Raw genomic sequence first — 20,351 nt, 5'->3', positions numbered from 1 at the left:
AGTTGTATCATTAAATTTTATCTCCAACTACTATTTCGTCGTGTTTGATATTCCACTTTCGTACAAATTCAGAAAGAGTCTCGACCAGTTTTTCCATGAAAATGAATAATTTTTATTAGATTATTCTTGTTATTCGTTCTTCTACGTTCATCATTTTTCTAGTATTAGTGGTATGAAACCTATTAAAACACAAGATCCTATTACAAATGGAATTATATATCCCATTTAAAAGTTTGAGTTTTAAATTCTTGTCATTGTTATTTTTAACATTTGTTTTTTCATCTATATTATAGTTTTTAAAAAAATATATGTAAAATGAAAACCCTAAAAGATATATTCCATCGAAAAATAAATATAATTTATATGCACATTATTTAAATTTTCATTAAAATTTCCTTGTAAAATAATGTATGAAGATTTTTTATAATTTTAACGTAATTTAAAATACACATTTTACATTTAAAAACTTATATTCAAAATAAGAAGGAATAAGAATTATAATAAATTCAGACTGAATTAAAATTTCTCTCTGTCCCTTGCCAGTGCATTTCTCATAATCAAATATCCCTCATCTCTAAAAAGTTTCCATTCTTCGTCATCTCTTTTATCATTCGTTTACACGGAAACGCTTTCATGAATGAAAAAAATGACAGAGAAAAGAGAAAATAAAAATAAAGAATAAAAAAAATATATAAAAAATATATTACGTAACGTCTCGCGTGTGAGATTATTATTTACTTTTTTTAATCTATCGTTTATATTTTGTTAAACATTATTTATAATATTGTGTTTCTAAGAAATTGAATTAATATTCGAACATGTTTTGATTCGTCGAGCGTATCCCCTCTCCATTCGATAAGCGAAATCGAAGCGCAAAGTGACATTATTCGTTTATTCGTCGTGCCGATTAGACGTTTCGAAATTTTCTCGAGGCGTGTGTTCTATTTAGTGCGTAATATTTTAATACTATTCTTTATCGTTTGTATATTTTATTATTATTATATTTGCGTTTTTATTTTATTAATATTTATTGTTATTTAATCGATATATTTTTATTCATATTATTTTATTCAATATTATTAAAATTGATAAATTCTTTGACAATTAAATCATTTTGAATTCATTTCTCATTCACACGATTAACGCATTAAACGCATCATCGCAAGGGCTGTTACACAGGCAAACGCCATTTGAAGATTGCTTTCCATTCACTATCGTGCACACAATTTCGCCCGAACAATCAAGCTAACGTAAACGATCGAATAATTCACGTTTGTACGATTATTTGTTTCGATTCACGTGCAATTTAAATCGTTTCTTTTTTCCTTTTTCTTCGTCTTTTTCTTTCTCTAACCACGTTAAATTCAAATTCACTTTAAATTCTCATTCTCGAAACGAATTACAAATTATCCTGCATACGCTATAATCTCAAATTCTCTCTGAGTTTATTATTAATTGAATAAAAGTTAGGTAGAAATATTTGAATCTATGTGATCTCTCGACCACGCAGACGGATGATCCTCGAATGTTAATTCGGCTAGAAATTTACAGAGATGACTTATGCAGGGAAAAAAAAGGATCTCTTTTATCCGTATCCATGCCGAAACCCTTGTCATCAAAGGATATTTGATTCAAAGCGATGTTTACCACATTGTTGCATCTTGTGAATAGGATTTTTTGAAATTTCGTTTTGATAATGTTGGCTTTCCACTGTTGAAACAGCACTCTTGAAATTCGAAATTCATGTTATGTGAAAAATATGAAAAATATTTCATTTTGCAAATATTTTATTTTGGAGTTGATAATTATTTGACGAAATTGAAATTCTTCGGAAAATGATAAATTTTGTATAAAGTTTTGTTTGTTTAATTTTGCGAATTCTTCGTCTTAGCAATAAATAAAATTTCATTCCATTAAGATGAATCATCTGAAAGAATGATTCTGAAAGAATGAACATCAATTATTATTTTAATAGTGATTAAAAAAAATAAAAATTCTATAAGAAGCAGAGTCAATTTGGCTTCTGAATGGCTCTTTGTCTTCAGAATCAATGATTTATTTGTACGAATAAAATATATATGGAAGTGTTTGAGATTCTTTGTTTTGTATCTGAATCATTATTTTCAATGTTTGAATTGCAATTAAGTATAAAGAACGAAATAACTATTTAAGTAATCAATTATATTTATGAAAAATATTTAATTTAATAATATTATCAATGTATTATTGATAATATTTTATTATCAATGTATTATCGATCTGATAAATTATATATATTTTTTTGATAAATTATTCGTTTTTATAGATTGCGTACATATACATGTATATATACAAAAGAGAAAAGAATTTCAACATATATCAATTTTTTATATTTTTCAAAAAATAAAAATAATTCCATTTTTAAATGGAATTCTATATATATATATAGAAAATATATATATATATATTTTACATCATATAAAAAGATATATAAGAATTTATTCATGAGATATGCAATGACTTTCAATATTCTACGAGATTAAAAATGAAAAGGATATTTTGAATATTTTATGCTACGGACATGGCTTATTCAAAAAAATAAATAAATAAATAAATAAATGCTTTATTATTTTATTTTATTATTTTTATATAGAAAAAAAATTTCTTTTTGAAATTTTGTAAAAATTTCACTTCTTTGAAGATAAGATAAGTGAATAAAAAGAATTTTTATTTTTTTTAAAAGCAACAATGTTATCTTCAATATCGTGTATCATCAGTTGCTATGTAAAGAAATGTAATATTCGATTGCATTATGATTCAGTGGCAAAAAAAAAGCATTTGAGGTCACTGATAAGATTTTTCTGCTACATAATTTTATTAATCATTGATAAAAGACGTCTTACGAAATTTAGAAATTATCTATATCAAAAAATGTTCTCGCGAAAAACATTGATTTGAAAATATATTTTAAAAACCGTTAATTAATTTTTGTGAAGCATTTTTCAATAGATGTTAAATAAAATTTTATTTTATAAAAATTTATTGAACGTTTATCGATGATAATTAATATTATCAACATGATTGATAAACGTTCGATCGAAAATTATCGATTAAAGCCATTATCTTTTGAATGATAATGTGTAATAATATATTTGTGTATTTGTAGATGTTGTATGAAATAAATATTTAAATTCCCGAAAATAGGAATGATATCATATCAATAATATTGATTTATTTACTCATGAATTATCTTTCGATGTTGAGGATTTTAAAAATTTTATATACATATATGATAATAAAAAAAAAGTAATATTTTTTTCAAATAAAATAAATCTTTTATAATTTTTTCACATATTATACATTTAAAACAAAGTTCTCAAAATCTCTATTTTTAATTGGCCCGACATTCATTTAATTTTTATATAAATTTCTATGTATAATATTTGCATTAAATAATTCTTATCATCGAAAATATTCCCATCCCTGTCGAATTTTATACGATTCTCCTCTTCGTATCGAGTTTCTATAGAATTATTATTATTATTTTTTATCATATCCAATAAAATTTATCGCGTGTAAATATCTCGCTTCACACTGTATTTTCTATTCATTAAACGTGTGCCAGGCAAATATTTAAAATCAATTTCCTCGAAAACAATGCCGCCATATTTTGAAATTAGTTTCTGACAGTACAATCATCCGCTTTGACGCTTCTGCGCTTCCATTTATAGGATAAGCCTGTATATCGCCAAAGATTGATCGATCAATCGAAAACGAAAATAATGCATCACTGTATCAATTTTGCTGATAAAAAAATTTTCGAACGATCCGATTTCCTCGCAATCCGTATAGAAACACGTTTGAAAGTCTCGTTTCGATCGTTGTATTTCCTTCGGTATCTTTCTCGATAAGAAAGAAAAAGATTAAAAACTCGTAAATCTGGCTGCTTTACGGGTCGACCATAAAGGAACGATGATTAAAAAAATATTCGATGGTCTTCTACATTGAACCGCCATTTTCCCCTAGTTCCAAAAATTTCTGTTATTTCAGTTATTTCTTTTCAGACGTCTTAAAAAGTTCTTTTTATTTATTAAGTTATTAATGCTTAGACAATAGATTAACAGATTAACAGAGACAGAGTGGTTCAAATAAGACTCCAAAAATGTACCTCCAAATATGTAACCTAATCAACTATCATCCAGTATGTCTCGTTCGCATTAGTTCCTATAGAATCGTACGATTTGCGAAGAAAAGGTTGAGCAACGACACGGTTCTTTTCTGTATCTTATTTGCACAAGTGCATTGCGCCTCGCCATTATTATTCCGCTAATTTGCCTTCGTAAATGGCCGTTGTTCCAGCGTTTCCCCCTTGCGAAACACGATGCCTTTTACGAGATATTCGGCATTTCATTCTCAATGCAGTGATTTCAATTTTATAATTAATCAATTCTGTCGCAACGTCCGATTGCATATGTGTACAATTAGAAATTTCGAAGGGTTGATTTAGAATTCGAGAAGATGGGAAAAGTTCTAAATTTCTTTGAAAAGAAAAATTTTTATTTCTTAGATTGAAATTAATCAAAAATTAATCATATTACGTCAATTATGAAATAATATATTAAGCATTTATTTAATATATTATTAATATTTTTATTTATTGTATTGGATTTTAGAGAAAATTAAATATTTATATCATAGATATTTAATTTATATTAAGTAATAATTATATATTATTTTAATTATTACTTGTTATTAACTTCTGTCCATCGAATACACAGTATGCATCGTCCTTTTTCAGTTTCTCCTTATATTTTCAGAATCAATTATAATTAATGAGAAGATTGGTCACTTAACACTGCATTGAATTGCAAACAGGATTTTCAAATGATTTGATAAATTTGCATTTTCTTGTAAGAAGTTACAAGATTAGCAATTGTAATTTGTTGAATAATCGTTTGGCGATGTTGCCAAAGCTTATTATAAATTTTGGCATAGTTTATTGTTAAGTATTCTGATAAATTATGCAATCAGAAATGGTTACAATCTTAAAGACATTTAGAAATATTTTCATTTTGCATTTTCTGGAAGAATTTATGAAATAATGATGCATTCTTTACTGTATTGTATTATATATATTATGTATAAAATTATTAATTAATTCTGTTAATAAGGAATAATAAAAAAGGAATTAATAGATGTAAAAATAAATTGAAAATATATGTATAATAACTTCAAATATTTATTTAAAAAAATTAATTTAAAAAGGAGACAGTAGAAAAGATTAAATGTCATATGAAATCCTTCCAAAAATAGTTTTATTCATTAATATTGAATATTAGTTGAGATAATCCAATCTATATATATATTACAATCGAAGCTATATGAATTCTTGTAGCTTGAATAACTTGATAAACTTCTATATATAATAAAAGATATTACAGAATCAGTTCATTATAATTTATTGGATAACTATTTCGAGATTTAATGATCTTACATCTGGGTTATGAGAATTTTAATTTGTTGTTAAAGACGATAAAATTTGTAGCCTGATTCGATCATTATGCATAATACATGTATATGTGTGTGTGTGTGTGTAAAAATGTTTTGAATATCTCGATAAATTTGTATCTCTTGCAAAGTATTTTTCCATGAATGATTAGTTCATTATAGAAAGATAAAAACCTTTCGAAAAAAATAAATAAAGATTGTGAGAATTATATAATAAAATTTAAGAATCATGTGCAATTAAATGGTGAATTGTTAACAGTTTTAATATATTTTTAAATTTTTGAAGAAAATTTTAATTGCGATTCGAAAAGGATTTCTAATGTATTTTCGATGAAATGATATTCTTTGCCATACATTGTTGAACTTACGATTTATCCTTTTGGATAATCGTTTCTTGATAGCGAGAATATTGCGAAATGATGTTAAATCACAAGAATTTCTATGCAAATTGAGAATTCTCTTTTTATAGTTTGGTGAATAGATAAGTTTATCGCTACAGGTTTTGTTTCAGTTTGAAAGCAATTCTTGAATATTTCAATAACTTTGCATTCTGTTGTTGTTCTTGAATTTGCAATTTTAATTTCTTGAGCAATCTATTTAAAGATGTTACGAAAAGATGAGATCTTGAGAATTGTAAGGTGTAAATAAATAAACTCATTGTTATTCTGATTCTGTTAAATTAAAGATAATTTGCGGGTTTACGAAAATTTAAGAGTATTTCAGAAAAATTAAGAAGTGAGGAATGTAATTAATTTGCTTCGTTGGCAGAGATGTTGCAGAACACCTGCGGCTACGAATTCGTAATTAATGACGAAATATGCTACCAACTTGAAATTGTTCGTTTTAACGAAAACTTCAAACTTAATTGTTTGTTTTTGGTCATTAAAATTTAGAACAATTTTAAAAAATAACAAAATTATTTATTTAATTTAGAAAAGATTTATTGTTAGATCACATAATATAATTTAATTTTGTATTTGCTTTATATTTTTATCTTTAATCAAATAGGAATTTTTATGTAAATTTAATAATAGATATCAATTACGTTATATTAAAATTATTAATAAAAGTTTATAATTAGTTTCCATAATGAGTTTAAGCATTATGAAAATTAATTAAAAATTTATAATAATTTTAGAAAAAAAGAATTAGCAATTAATAATAGGTTAGGTTGCTATTTATATTACTATTACATTACATAAGCTTTTATTTATAGAAATTTTATTTGTCGTAAGATTAATTGAAATTATCAAAAGATCGGCGTGTTTATAATTCCCTAAAGAATTATATCTTTGGAATAATTAATCAGAAGGATAATTAGAAAATTATAAATTTTAATAAATTTAATAAATTAGTAAATCGCATAAAGATAAGAAGATTAAAAATATTAAATATTAAAGTCACTTAATTATTAATAATTTAACATAGCTTATAAAAGAGAAATCCATAATTTCATAAAACTCGTAATTCGCCAATTCGTTAATGTTACGAATCAATAAATTGTGTCCTATTTGATTAAATGCTAAAATTTAAAAATCTATTCATTAATAATGATGCGTGTTCAAAGCATCGTATTATATTTAAAACATCATTGAAATCTCTATTTCTCATTTCGGAAACCAACGGTTTCGAAACTTTGGCAAATCCTCGAATACCACAATTTCATTTCCCTCGACAATGTCAATTAAAATAAAGTCCTCTCCGATTCCTCTTGCGAAGAAACCTTTCAGAGATTTCCACGGAAAATCAAACAAAATCCCCGTTTCCGGGGAAGCCGATGCAAAGCATAAAGTATCGCCGTGAATTCGCTACTAGAGCTCGACTCCACGATATTTTGTTTAACATCTCCCCATCCATGGGGTCGAAGTTCGTCCGGCTGCTTATTGCCTCGCGGACTTGACTGCAGCCTCGAGCGCTCATCAAACTTCGTGCATCCAATCGGGGATGGATGCCGGTGGTTGTTGCGCAAAACTTGAGCTTTCTGCATGCTGAACGATTGAAATAGATGTTCAATACGTTATTAATATTTCACCGACCAATTTTAATCTTCGAACGAGTTTTTTCCGTGATCGAGAGAGAATGGAATTTTAAATTAAGTGGGATGAGAAATTATAATGAGATCTTTAAAAATTGATGAGCAGAGAAAAAAACATGATGAATATAAATAGTTTTATTGATTTTTTTTTGTTATTTCGTAATATTTCGTGGAACAAATAAAATATAATGATTTTATCTTTCTTAATTTTTTGCTTCTAAACAAAAATAGATGAATATAAAAATTTTTGTAAAAATTTTTGAAGGAATTAATGAGAATTAATATTTTTAAAATACACAGAATGAGTTTCCTAATAAAACTATTTAACATTAATATTCTTATTTGCAAATTTATAAAAAAATTTATAAAAATATTACTATTATGTAGACAATAAGAATTAAAAAAAATCGGGTTTTCATATAAATTTATTTAATACTTAGTAGATCTTAAACGATTCAATTTTTCGGTTATTATTAAAATTAAATAATCTTTTAAAGAAAATGATCATCAAGGACATATATCAAGAACATCTCTTAAATCTTTGAAAATTCTCACTCATAATTCGTACTTTCTCAACTGCTTCACAATTACAATTACTTCGAGAAACGTAAAAAAGAAAAGAAAATAACAGTCTCACATGGCAATCTCATATATTCTCTTTGTGGCAGGCAATTATCAACTTCTGTTAATATATACCACGACACACGTTTCATATCGCGATGAAAGTGAATGATTTAGCTGAGATCCTAATTAATTAATATCACCAGATCTACTTTAGTCCGCTCACAGTTCTCCCATGAATGTTCTCATTAGACTAACTCTCATGAACACAAACACTCATGTGTTTAAGTATCCAGTGATTCGTTTGTTTTCACAAATTTCCACAGACATTTGCAGTCTGCCACGATCGCTCGATCATTATTACAATCGCGGCAACGACCGCGTGTACATCCCTACTCTAGATCTCACCGAAGGTAAAGTAGTCTTAAGCAGCTTATGAACTGTATAAGTAATAGACATGGTCGTGCTCTCCTTCCTCTCTTCTTACTTCTTTATCTTGACTTCCAGCTACTTTTGAGAACAGAAAATTGTTTTCATGATTAGAATTAAACCGAAACGGTAGAAATTTTGGCGAGACGAACAAATTCTGGAATCTCGAAAGTGAATGTCAAGAGATGGCGCTTCGAGCGTGATCGACTTTGTTCTTTAGTAAGACTTGATTCGTCTCTGTTTTTAAATATATTAGTTTCTTTTTAAATTTGTTGGTATTTATATTAATTTGTGTTAGTAAAATAATGGAGAAATGGATAACAAACGAAGAAAATGAAATAAAGAATAAGAAGAATTGGAAAAGTGATATTCGTAATAAAAAAAAGATTTAGTTTTTTTTTTAGGTTACAAAGTTCGTTGATCTTGTTCGTTATATTTTGTGATTTGTGAAAAAGTATTACAATAGTGAAGAAATGAAACATTTTTTTTATTTTTTTCAACGTGAATAATGTCAAAAAAAGAGTTGTAAATTTAAAAATAACAACTTCAAAAAAATGAATATATACAGTCAGTCGCAGAAATATTCGTATCCTTATCTTTACAAAAAAATCTTATTTGGAAATTCTGATTTTATTGAAAACTTTAAAGTTTAAAAATAAATTTTAATAAAAAACAAAATCAATTTATATTATTTATTATTATATCTTTCCTTATTTATCTATAGAAAAATCATAAATAAGGAAATAGAATACTGCTGTCGAAACTTAATTTGATAAAAGAATTCAAGAAACTATCTTTAAATCGATGCCATGGGACTATTTCTCTAAGATTTTAATTAAAAATCGAATATAATAGTATTTCTATTGAAAAAAATTCGATTACGTCAATTTTGTTACAAATTTATTTTAATTATTTCTTTCCAATTAACACTCTTCTTTCTGAATCTTTTTATTCTGCTTTATAACACTTGGAAACAGAATTTTTTCCTGTTACCAAGAATAAGATCAGGAACAAAGATAAAACACATGCAATTTGTTAGATATGATTTATATAAATTAATAATAATACATTTTTTATAATAATGTTATATTTAAATTGCACATACACGCATTACTTTCGAATAATTAATTTTATTTCTATAAGATTTAGAATGTAAATGACTTTCTATAAATTAAATCTTTGAATTAAATCATTTTTGAAAAATTTTCTAATGAAAAAATTAGTATTTAATATAAACGATAAATTTTAATCAATTAATGTCTATAATTAATTTGCTAAAATGTAATAGCAACACTAATTAAACTATATATAATAACTACTTATTTAATTTAACCTAACCTAGAAAAATAGTGTTATTCCACAAAATAATAACATAATTAAGAGTTTAGAAAAAGCCTTATCGAAATTATAAGATTTTATTTGTAAAATCTTCTTTTATTTGCTAGATTTCTCTATTATCATTGAAAAAATTTCAATTTTTATATTTTATCCTCTTTTCCACTTGCAGAGCCATAAAGAAAAAAGTTGGCCAGCCGGTGAAATAGCCTCCTGTCAATCAAAAACATACGAAATATGGCACAAAACTGTCTTTGTTCTACGTACTCGAAATCGTGCTTCGACCAGGACGAATCCGTAGCTTTTTCTGCCCATTCATCCGGTGTAATATTCATGGTGCAACGGCGAGAATACTCGCACGAATCATGCATAAACGCAAGAATGCGCTCACTGTGCGCTAGTTATCGGAGAATTTTGTTCTTTTGCTTTATTTTTTTGTTCTGTAATATATATAGATATAGATATTCTTTGAATACAATATTTGAGCTTCTATATAGAAAATTTTTTTTTAAATTCTGGTATAATTACACAGAATAGTGAAAACAATCAGGTAATTTTGTGTTTTTTAGTTTTATGAAATTTTTAATGAAAACTTTTAATAATCGTAGGATAACATAAAAATTAAAAATTAAATTAAAATTAAAATTAAATTTGAAGTAATATGAAGTATAAAAATGGAAAGATTATGATAAACTCGAATATAATATTGTTTCAATTTTATAAAAATTTGAATGACAAAGTAAAAGATTTTAATAATTGTAGAATAATTCTAATCTTGAATTTAATGAAAAGACCATCTCGTGATGATATAAAAAAATTAAAAAAATCATAATAAAAAAATTAGATATAATTTGGAATATAAATTAAATCGAATTATATTGTTTAAATAATAGAATGAAAAATTGTATATAAGTAATACTGAATACTGAAATAAATAAATAAAACGTAATAATTCTAGGATAATATTACGGTGAAAAGTTACAATGTACTGAATAACACGAAACTTGAGTTGCAAGGAAGATAAAATAGCATCGTAAGAAATTACGACGAACTTTAAAGCAATATTTGAATTAAAATCTTTCGTATAAAAAAAAATTAAAATGACGACATCGAATAACATACGATACATTGCACCATATTGCACAATGAAGTTTAATAAAGTTTAATAAAAATATCTTTAAAATAATTCAATTTATAATATTTATATATATATAAATACATTGAAAAAAAAATATTTTGAATTCCAATTAAATATATTACATAATATCCGTATGTACAAGCCAAGAAACGAATGGAAACGAATCGATAATGGTAAACAGTCTCCATATATTATGCATCTGATAAAATAAACGGTCTCGCGTGACTTCCGGCTCGATTGTACTATACAAGAGCTCTTACACAAGTCGAAACAACGTTTAGACTGACTTACAGAATGGCTGAAAACAAATAGATATGGCAAACCAAATTATTTACGTAATATATTGAAAAATTTATTGAAAAGAGACTATGTATGCAGATTTAAGAATATATTTCATCTATTTTGCCGCAAAACCGATGATGATACCGTTTGAGGATGAATTTCAAGCTCGTTTAAGAGGGTTGAGCTTGCTGGAAGGATTAGTCTCGCGAGGGTCGAAGTTTGTTGGGTTTGGCGGCTTGTACAAAAGGGAAGGAGGTGGTAAAGGAGTTGTTGCATTGTATCATGAGATTCCGATACGTCGATACAGATGTTTTGGTTCGTGCAAGACAACCAACTACGATCAAAGGATTAAGCAAGGAAATTAAATCGAAAGTGAATTTGTTGTCAGTTTAAACGAATAATTGGTTTAAATGGTTTCTTAAAATTAGTATAGTGATATTTATTGATGAAATTCTTAATGTTATTTAAGACGATTGAATTAAATAAAATTTAAAAAAGGTAAGGATCATGGATTTAAGAAATATAGGAAATTCGATAGAATCCTAAATTTTCAAATATATTAACAGTATGTCACTCTGAAATTGTGAAGATCAGTATTATCGATTTTTACAACAATTGGTACAGTAACATTCATCAAAAATCTGACGAAAAATTCTCTTTCATAATTTTAATTTATTAAAAAATCCAAAAATATTCTCTATCAACTCTATCTATAAAAATCAATACAAATAACTATTATTATTCCTAAATCTTAAAAAATTTTCTCAATCAATATTCATCCATAGATCAAGACTTTTATTGCACACCTTAAAATAATTCTAATTCCTCATTTTTTTTTTTATTTATAGATCACGGAAGTCTCGGTCAACGTAGTCATGTAAATTCAGTGGTCCACAAGAGCACAGTGGTGGCTGATCTCCTCTTCAGACTCGGGTAGCCGAACGGTTAGTTGAACGGCCGGGTCCCAGAATACGGCCTGGTCTAACAGGAAGCTTGTCGCGCCTCCAACCGCGAAGGATCGGGTGATGAGCTCAGGATACCAGGCGACCGGCCCCATCACAACATGTTCCGTTCCAAGATTCGCATTCACACATGTCAAGTGATACTGCTCACGTCCCTGGTATGGTTCCTGGTGGATGTGATGGTGCTGATGCTCTATTCGGATTGTATCGGAGGATCCGGATGGGGTTGCACGGAGAACGGCAAGCAGCAACAATCGCTCACTGAGGAAAGTTTGCCCCATTTGAAGATTGATTTAAAAGAAGAGGAACAGATCCAGCCGGTTGGCCAGCAGAATAAGAAACGGTACAAACAACCGGAACTGCATTTGTGGAGACCAGCTAGGGTAGTTAGGGATAACAAGGGGATACCCGGCGAGATGGGCGCGGCGGTGCACATCTTGCCGGAAGATGAAGCAAGGCAGCAGGAGCTCTTTAAATTGAATCAGTTCAATTTGATGGCGAGCGACATGATATCGTTGAATCGGTCCCTCAAGGACATAAGGCTGGAGGGATGCAAGACGAAGAAGTACAACAAGTACCTGCCGGATACTAGTATCGTGATAGTATTCCACAACGAAGCGTGGAGCACGTTGTTGAGGACCGTTTGGTCTGTCATTAATCGATCTCCGCGCACGTTGCTCAAGGAGATCATATTGGTAGATGATAAGAGCGAGCAAGGTGAGCACGAGAATGATTTCGCGATAAAGGAACTGGATTGACATGACTTGGAGAGCTGTTTGAATAGATGGGTGTGGTTTTGATTGAGTTCATGTTGCAATGTTAAATGCTTCTCTAAATGTATTGCGCACGGTACTATGAATTGTTAATTTAATACATAGTATAATAGGATCGTAATTTTATAAGAATCATATGAATTTTTATTCTAATAATAAAAATAAAATTATAATTAACGTTACTTGATATTATAAATGAAATATTCACCATTTTTCAATAATAGTAATAATATTTAATAATATAATAAGCTTTCATTGCAATTGATAACTGGAATATTTATTTATCTAGAAACTTATATCAATGAAATAATGATATCAATTTATGTATTATAACGATATAATGATATAGCACTCACAAAACAAATCATTCTATTTTATAATTGCTCAAAATCTGACTCAATAATTTCTTGAGCATTTTTTTTTAATATATTATAATTTTCACATTTTTCTATTTACAGTTTCTTTTATTCAATTTAGAGAAATCTCACAGACATTTCTAGGATACATTTGATTCATCCAAAAACTTGAATGATCGTGCACTCTTCTTCCAAACGCTCAGCCCTTTCAAACATCTCCAAATATCAAAATCTTATAGTCATTCTCAATAAATATTCAAGTCAAAGTTTCTTTTCTTATTTCTATATTATAAAAGTAATAGGAAAACGTAGAATCCTATGTACCTTTTATCAAGTCAACCAGTTCCAATTGCGATAATAATGTTTTATTATTCAATGAATTCAATCGAAAAACTATTGGCAATGTGGTCAACGTCACTTTCACTTCCACGCCTTTTTGCTCACACAATGCACTCGATCCACAGATCACTTGAAGCAAGACCTGGAGGACTATGTAAAAACGTTACCAGTCCCTACATATGTATACCGTACTGAGAAGAGATCGGGTTTAATCAGAGCCAGACTTCTTGGGGCGAAACACGTGAAGGGGCAAGTTATAACGTTTTTGGACGCTCATTGCGAATGCACAGAGGGTTGGCTGGAACCTCTGTTATCTAGAATCGCTGAAGACAGAACCACTGTTGTCTGTCCCATCATTGATGTGATTAGCGATGATACTTTCGAATACATTCCAGCTAGCGATATGACGTGGGGTGGTTTTAATTGGAAATTGAATTTTAGATGGTAAGAATCGGTTTATAAATTGATTTTTTAAGAGATTATATCTTTTGAGATTTAATATGTAAAGCAATCTTGTGCATTATAATTTAATTCATTAATAAATATTTAAATTATTGATTATAAAAAGAATTGATTAAATTATGAATAGAAGAGTAAAATAAAATAAAGTAAAATATTAAAAATATATAAATATGAAATATTTTTTAATTTTTTATATGCTATTATTTATTATTTATTATTATCACTGTATAATATTATTTTCCTAATTTTTTTAAAAAAAATAATTAATTTATTTTCAGAAATGCATATGATGCGTCACTACTTTTGAATGAAATAATCTATTATGCATCAATGTTATTAACATCGTATTTTATAAAATTTATGCAATTGAAATATTTATAATGCTATGATTTTTTTTTTCATTGAAATTTTATTATTTTGTATTGAATTTCTGTAATGATAGGTATTGTATCTATTGAATTATTAATATGAAGTTCTATAAACTTTCAAGGTATAGAGTGGCGCAAAGAGAAATGGACAGAAGATTAGGAGATAGGACAGCTCCTCTAAGAACACCAACAATGGCCGGCGGATTATTTTCTATTGACAAAGAGTATTTTTACGAATTGGGAGCGTACGATGAGGGCATGGATATTTGGGGCGGTGAAAACCTCGAAATGAGCTTCCGGGTGAGTATTGATCGATGACAGTATTTACTTTATGCGGTCAGTCTATTTAAATGAAAATGAAGTTAGGAAACGCGGTCAAGTAAAAAGAATATTGAACATGAAATATTTATACATATTCAATTTTTTTTTTAATACAGATTACACTGACTGAAAGTTTTCCAGGTGATTCGGAAATATTTATTATTTCGATAATAAAAACAAAGATATTTATGTATAAATTTTTTTTATTTGCTTTTATAGCTAATTTTTTTTTCTAATGCTGTTAGTTCCACAAAAAAAAACTTTTTCTATATTTATGTAGTTGTTTGAAATTCTCTCTATGTATTTAATTCTCTAATGGTAAAACTTAATTTGATAATTAATACTAGAATTTTAAAAATCAAATATTCAAAGATTTTGATTCTAGTATTAATCATATAATTTATCGCACGTTTGTTTTTAATTATTGTGAAATATTTTAAATTTATAATTCCAAAATTTAGAGGGTTTAGATAATGGTTATTGTAATCTTCGTTTGTGAAGTCATAAGTACCTTGTAGGTATGGCAATGCGGTGGGACATTAGAAATCAGTCCATGTTCTCATGTTGGACATGTGTTCCGAGACAAGAGTCCGTATACATTCCCTGGTGGTGTCAGCAAAGTAGTTCTACACAATGCGGCTAGGGTGGCCGAAGTCTGGATGGATGAGTGGAGAGATTTTTACTATGCCATGAATCCAGGTTAGATAACAGCGTGTATCATTTTTTTTGTATACTTTTTCTTAATTATCAATCAATTAATAGATAACATCAAATAATAACGCTAATTACTCAATAGTCAATCTTCACAGTGTTTAAGTTTTGTTGTAGAAAAGTGTGCATTTTTTTCTTCTTTTTTTTTAATTTTTTAAACGAAAAAATATAATTATTTTAAAAGATTTTAAATAGAAAAGATAAAGAATAATTATAAGTTTGATGTTTGCTATTATAGTAAACTTAATATGAAATTTGTTTATATATTGTTAGTATATATAATTTAATTCAAAAATAAGATTAATATAAATATCTTAACGGGTATCTGATACGACAAATGCATATTTTTATATTATAAATATAAAAATGTTATAGCACACTTTTTTTTTTATTTAGTTTTAAATGAAAAAATTGTTCGAGTATTAATTTAAAATAAATATTCTTATTTATTTAGTTAGTAGTATCGCGTAACAATTTATATTTTTATATTTATATGTTTGAAATTAACCCATAGTTATATGTAGTTTATTTATATTTGACTCTAAAATTAATCTTAAGCGTGTTTATTAGTATAATATTAACCAAATTTTCTTTTTTACATTTACATTATCAAATTTTACATTAACATGTCTATGTACATGTCTATATCTATGTATGTAAATGTATCGTAATTATTATTAATATTATGTATATTTAAATTTTTTCTTCTCGTATGTATGTATGTGAAACAGAGAGAGAAAGGGAGAGAGAGATATTGATATTTTAGTTACATTTGATTTGCAGGAATACAATTGATTTCTTTGCATTTCAATATACTTAGGTATAGTCTTAACCACTCATCCATCCAGCCGACTAACAAAATGAATTTGCTTGCTTCTTTGTTGATACATTTTACGATAATTATAGGTACCAAGAGAGAAGAACGAACGCCCATCTGATCAAACTTCAAATATATTAGCTCCTTTTGTTTTTTTTATTTTTATTTTTTTTTTTTTTTTGTTATAAACTACCTATTTGTAATTGCTAACATACTAACAGAATTGAGTTGGTTAGATATGGATGTGTGGTGGGACATTGGAAATCGCAACGTGCTCGCACGTCGGTCATGTATTCCGTAAGTCAACACCATATACATTCCCTGGTGGTACCAGCAAGATAGTGAACCACAACAATGCGCGACTCGCAGAGGTCTGGTTGGACCAATGGAAGTACTTCTATTACAACATTAATCCAGGTAGCACTAACACCAGCATTTCTGGAAAGAGAATATAGACTGCAATATCGCTAAATTCTTAAATACTTCTTTATGTATTTCCTGTTTGGTTTACTTTATCTTATCTCGCATGTTCTTTTTTTATCGGATAATTGGTACGCTTTTATAAGTTGCATTTAACTCCTTAGCTTAACAGCAATTAATCACTAGCTATATGCGCATATATCAGATACCCGTTAATATTAGGAAAATAATAGATAAGTTTTCTTTTTTTTTTTCTTTTTTAAGGTAAAGTCTCAAGAAAGGTTAAAAAAAAAAAAATAAATAAAAAATATGATAAAAATATATATTCAATTTAAATTTTAATATTATATTTTGAACAAGATTCTTCTTCAAAATTAATATATTATGAAAGATTAATATATAATAGCACAATTATTTTCAACAGCAAGCATATAGCATTAGTACACCACACATAGCAATGTCTTTACCTTAGCACAAACTTTTGACACCTTTTTTTCAGAGAATATTCATATATATAATCACATTAATGCATTTAAAAATTTTTAAACTAATTATACTAATCAAAATTATTTATTTTATTATTTTATTTATAGGAGCTCGAAATGTAGCTGTTGGAGATGTATCTGAAAGAATTAAGTTAAGAGAACGTCTTAAATGTAAAAGCTTTAGATGGTACTTGGAAAATATTTATCCTGAATCTCCAATGCCACTGGATTATTATTATTTGGGTGATGTACAAAATGTTGACACACAAACTTGTTTGGATACAATGGGTAGAAGAACAGGTGAAAATGTTGGAATTAGTTATTGTCATGGATTGGGTGGTAATCAAGTTAGTGTAGTTAAATTATTCTTAATTTTCATTAAATATTAAATTGTTTAATTAATAAAATATAATTTTTTATTTCAATTAGGTGTTTGCTTATACTAAACGACAGCAAATTATGTCTGATGATATGTGCCTTGATGCAGCTAGTCCCCAAGGTCCTGTCAAAATAGTACGATGTCATGGTATGGGTGGAAATCAAGCATGGGTTTATAATGAAGAGGTATAATATAAATAATTTAAAAATAATTTTCATAAAGTAATAATATAAAAATATTAATAATAAAATATATATTTATTTATAGACGAAGATGATTAAACACACTAATACAGGACACTGTTTGTCAAAACCTCGTTCGAATGATGCAATGCAACCTGTTTTAGCACCTTGTGATCCGCATAACATCGGTCAAAAATGGACCATGCGTAGTAAATTCAAATGGCAAGCCAGCTAATATGAGGTGTTTCTAAGTGCAACATTTATATGTAATACTTGTTGATCTATTTAATATTAATTCAAGAACTGATATTCAAGAAACTTCCGTATTTTGAGGAACCAAGGAAAAGACTAGTATTATACTCCGTAAAAACAATACAGTATCATGTTTTGTCGACTTATAAATATCAGCGGAGTTAATCGTGATCGTAAACGAAAAACTGAAAGATTGAAGTTAATGCTTTTTAGTTACATAGGATTTATTTACTGTTATTAGCAGTATTGTGTATTTACTGCCATTTTTCATGGTATGCCTTGATTAATAATGCACAAGTGTTAAAAGAAAAAAACTATTCCAATTGTGCGTGCGTACAAGTGATACGAAAAGAGACGTATATGAACGTTCTTTTTTTATTTTTTTTTTTTTAAAGTAAACAGTAAAGAGTAAAGCATATCAGACCACTGTTATAAATAAATAATTGTTAATACAAAAAAAAAGAGACATATTTGATAATATGGGATGAGTGCAATGCTGGATGACTGGAAGATATATCAGTGCATTGAAACACAGATATATTAATGGCATAAATGATACATTACTACAGAGAGTGAATGTTGAATTGCAAGTGGTATTATTGTGACACTATCGATTACGATTTAGAACTTGTATTGTACAATTTTTGTAGCAATTAGGGAAGAGCACTGAATCTTTTTATACTGATATTTCTAACAGTTCCTTGTTGCATCTCGTTCATATGATTTAGTTGTTATTTTCTTTTTATTCGTTTAAATGGATGAATGTACTTATACCTGAATTCGCCATAGCAATATGAGATTAACAAAATATCGTTTAAGAATATAAGAAAACTATCGACTGTTATTCACTGTACTGTTATATTTTAAATATTTTCTTAAATTCAAGACAAAAAATGTCTTCCGTATTTTCTTAACAAAAAAAAAAGCTAGATATTTTTATGATATTCCTAATATCTTATATAGTTATAATTCTTCATAGATTCAGGCCCTTTTTGCTTTTTACACATTTGAAGCGTGCCGAAAATATAGAGTGCAATATCCTTGTTAAATAAGAAACTATGGAAACAATTCCCTGTAACTAATGTAAAAAATAATTATATAATGTAATAATTGTTATCAGATTCTGGCGCCCTTCCCTTACATTATTATAAACTAAGATTAAATATCTTTCATATTTCAAAAAAAAAAATGAAGATAGTCAACAAAATAAAATAACATTTCTGAAAAATAATAACTAATAGTTATATTTTCTCAAACTTGAGAAAAAATTAACTAATCCTATAACTTTAAACGAGAAAACATTAAACTACATTTATAATATTTAAAATATATATGACACTAAGAAATTTTCAATTTAGGAACTTTAATATCAAAGAATATACTCAATCTTATGTTATATGAAAGAATGGTGATGGTGCAACAAATTATCGTTTACAGCTTAATTATATATTTAATTATTTGTACAAGACAATAGTATTTATTTTTGTATAGGAGTTGATTTTTATTAAATCAATATATTATTTGAATATGTGTTTAATCATATTAGCAGAATTTGTAGATAATTTGTTAGTTATTTGAATTGATAAAATTTAGTTAAATTCAAGTGCACAAAATATAGAAAAAGTCTATAATTGTAAACAATTTTTATCTTATAACTTATTCAACGAATTATATGTGAATGAATCATATGTAAACTATTATGTTTTATTATTTTTATTTTATTTCATTTTAGGCTAATATTTAGAATTATTTATAAAAATTATATTAATGAAAATAATTGTAAGAATTACATTGAAACATTAAAAATTACTTATTGGCATAGATATTCAAATTCATGAAATTTATTTCTAAATTTATTGCATATAAATTTATGTGCAATGTATAACAAGTGTATATATTGCTTAAATAAAAAAGTCTACATTTTCTATTATTTATGAGAATTAAACATTTAAATAAATAACTTTAAAGACAATAAAATACATATGTTCCATTAAGTTTAACATATATATATATATAACATTTAATCTAATTAATAGTTTTCTAAAAAATTCCATATTTTTTTAATCATTAATTAATTTATTAAAGATAATATATATTCATTTTTATAAAAAAAAGTCTCATTAAAAAATTATAAGATTATGAATTCTGTAAAATTTAATATATATTATAAAACAGAAAATATGTAAGTATAAGTACATGTATCATAGTTTTGATGTGCCTCTAAAGTAATTTCTAAATAATTCTTTCTAATAAATAA

At 27.0% G+C, this 20,351-nt stretch overlaps 1 protein-coding gene across 28 annotated transcripts in view; it reads left to right on the top strand.

The window, feature by feature from the left end:
* The window catches only part of LOC107992543 (polypeptide N-acetylgalactosaminyltransferase 5), a 28,378-nt gene extending 9,056 nt beyond the window's left edge, over window positions 1-19,322 (top strand). For 6 of the 28 annotated variants that reach the window (XM_062072251.1, XM_062072252.1, XM_062072258.1 and 3 more), the window contains 8 exons: window positions 10,020-11,765; window positions 12,116-12,946; window positions 13,823-14,141; window positions 14,650-14,827; window positions 15,367-15,547; window positions 17,390-17,628; window positions 17,711-17,845; window positions 17,928-19,322. In XM_062072251.1, the coding sequence (XP_061928235.1) occupies window positions 12,331-12,946; window positions 13,823-14,141; window positions 14,650-14,827; window positions 15,367-15,547; window positions 17,390-17,628; window positions 17,711-17,845; window positions 17,928-18,077 (1,818 nt within the window). In that variant the 5' untranslated portion in view covers window positions 10,020-11,765; window positions 12,116-12,330 and the 3' untranslated portion in view covers window positions 18,078-19,322. Of the gene's footprint in view, window positions 1-844; window positions 949-8,414; window positions 8,497-8,590; window positions 9,099-9,236; window positions 11,766-12,115; window positions 12,947-13,822; window positions 14,142-14,649; window positions 14,828-15,366; window positions 15,548-16,612; window positions 16,794-17,389; window positions 17,629-17,710; window positions 17,846-17,927 lie in introns of those variants that run through there. The other 22 variants (XM_017048474.3, XM_017048477.3, XM_017048476.3 and 19 more) reach the window with 14 other exon arrangements.
* Window positions 19,323-20,351: the final 1,029 nt, after the last annotated feature.

Source organism: Apis cerana, linkage group LG3 (assembly GCF_029169275.1).
Source record: "Apis cerana isolate GH-2021 linkage group LG3, AcerK_1.0, whole genome shotgun sequence".
NCBI classification, from domain to species: domain Eukaryota; kingdom Metazoa; phylum Arthropoda; class Insecta; order Hymenoptera; family Apidae; genus Apis; species Apis cerana.
The sequence above is the reverse complement of the archived record's forward strand: the minus strand, read 5'-3'. Positions and strand labels throughout refer to the sequence as shown.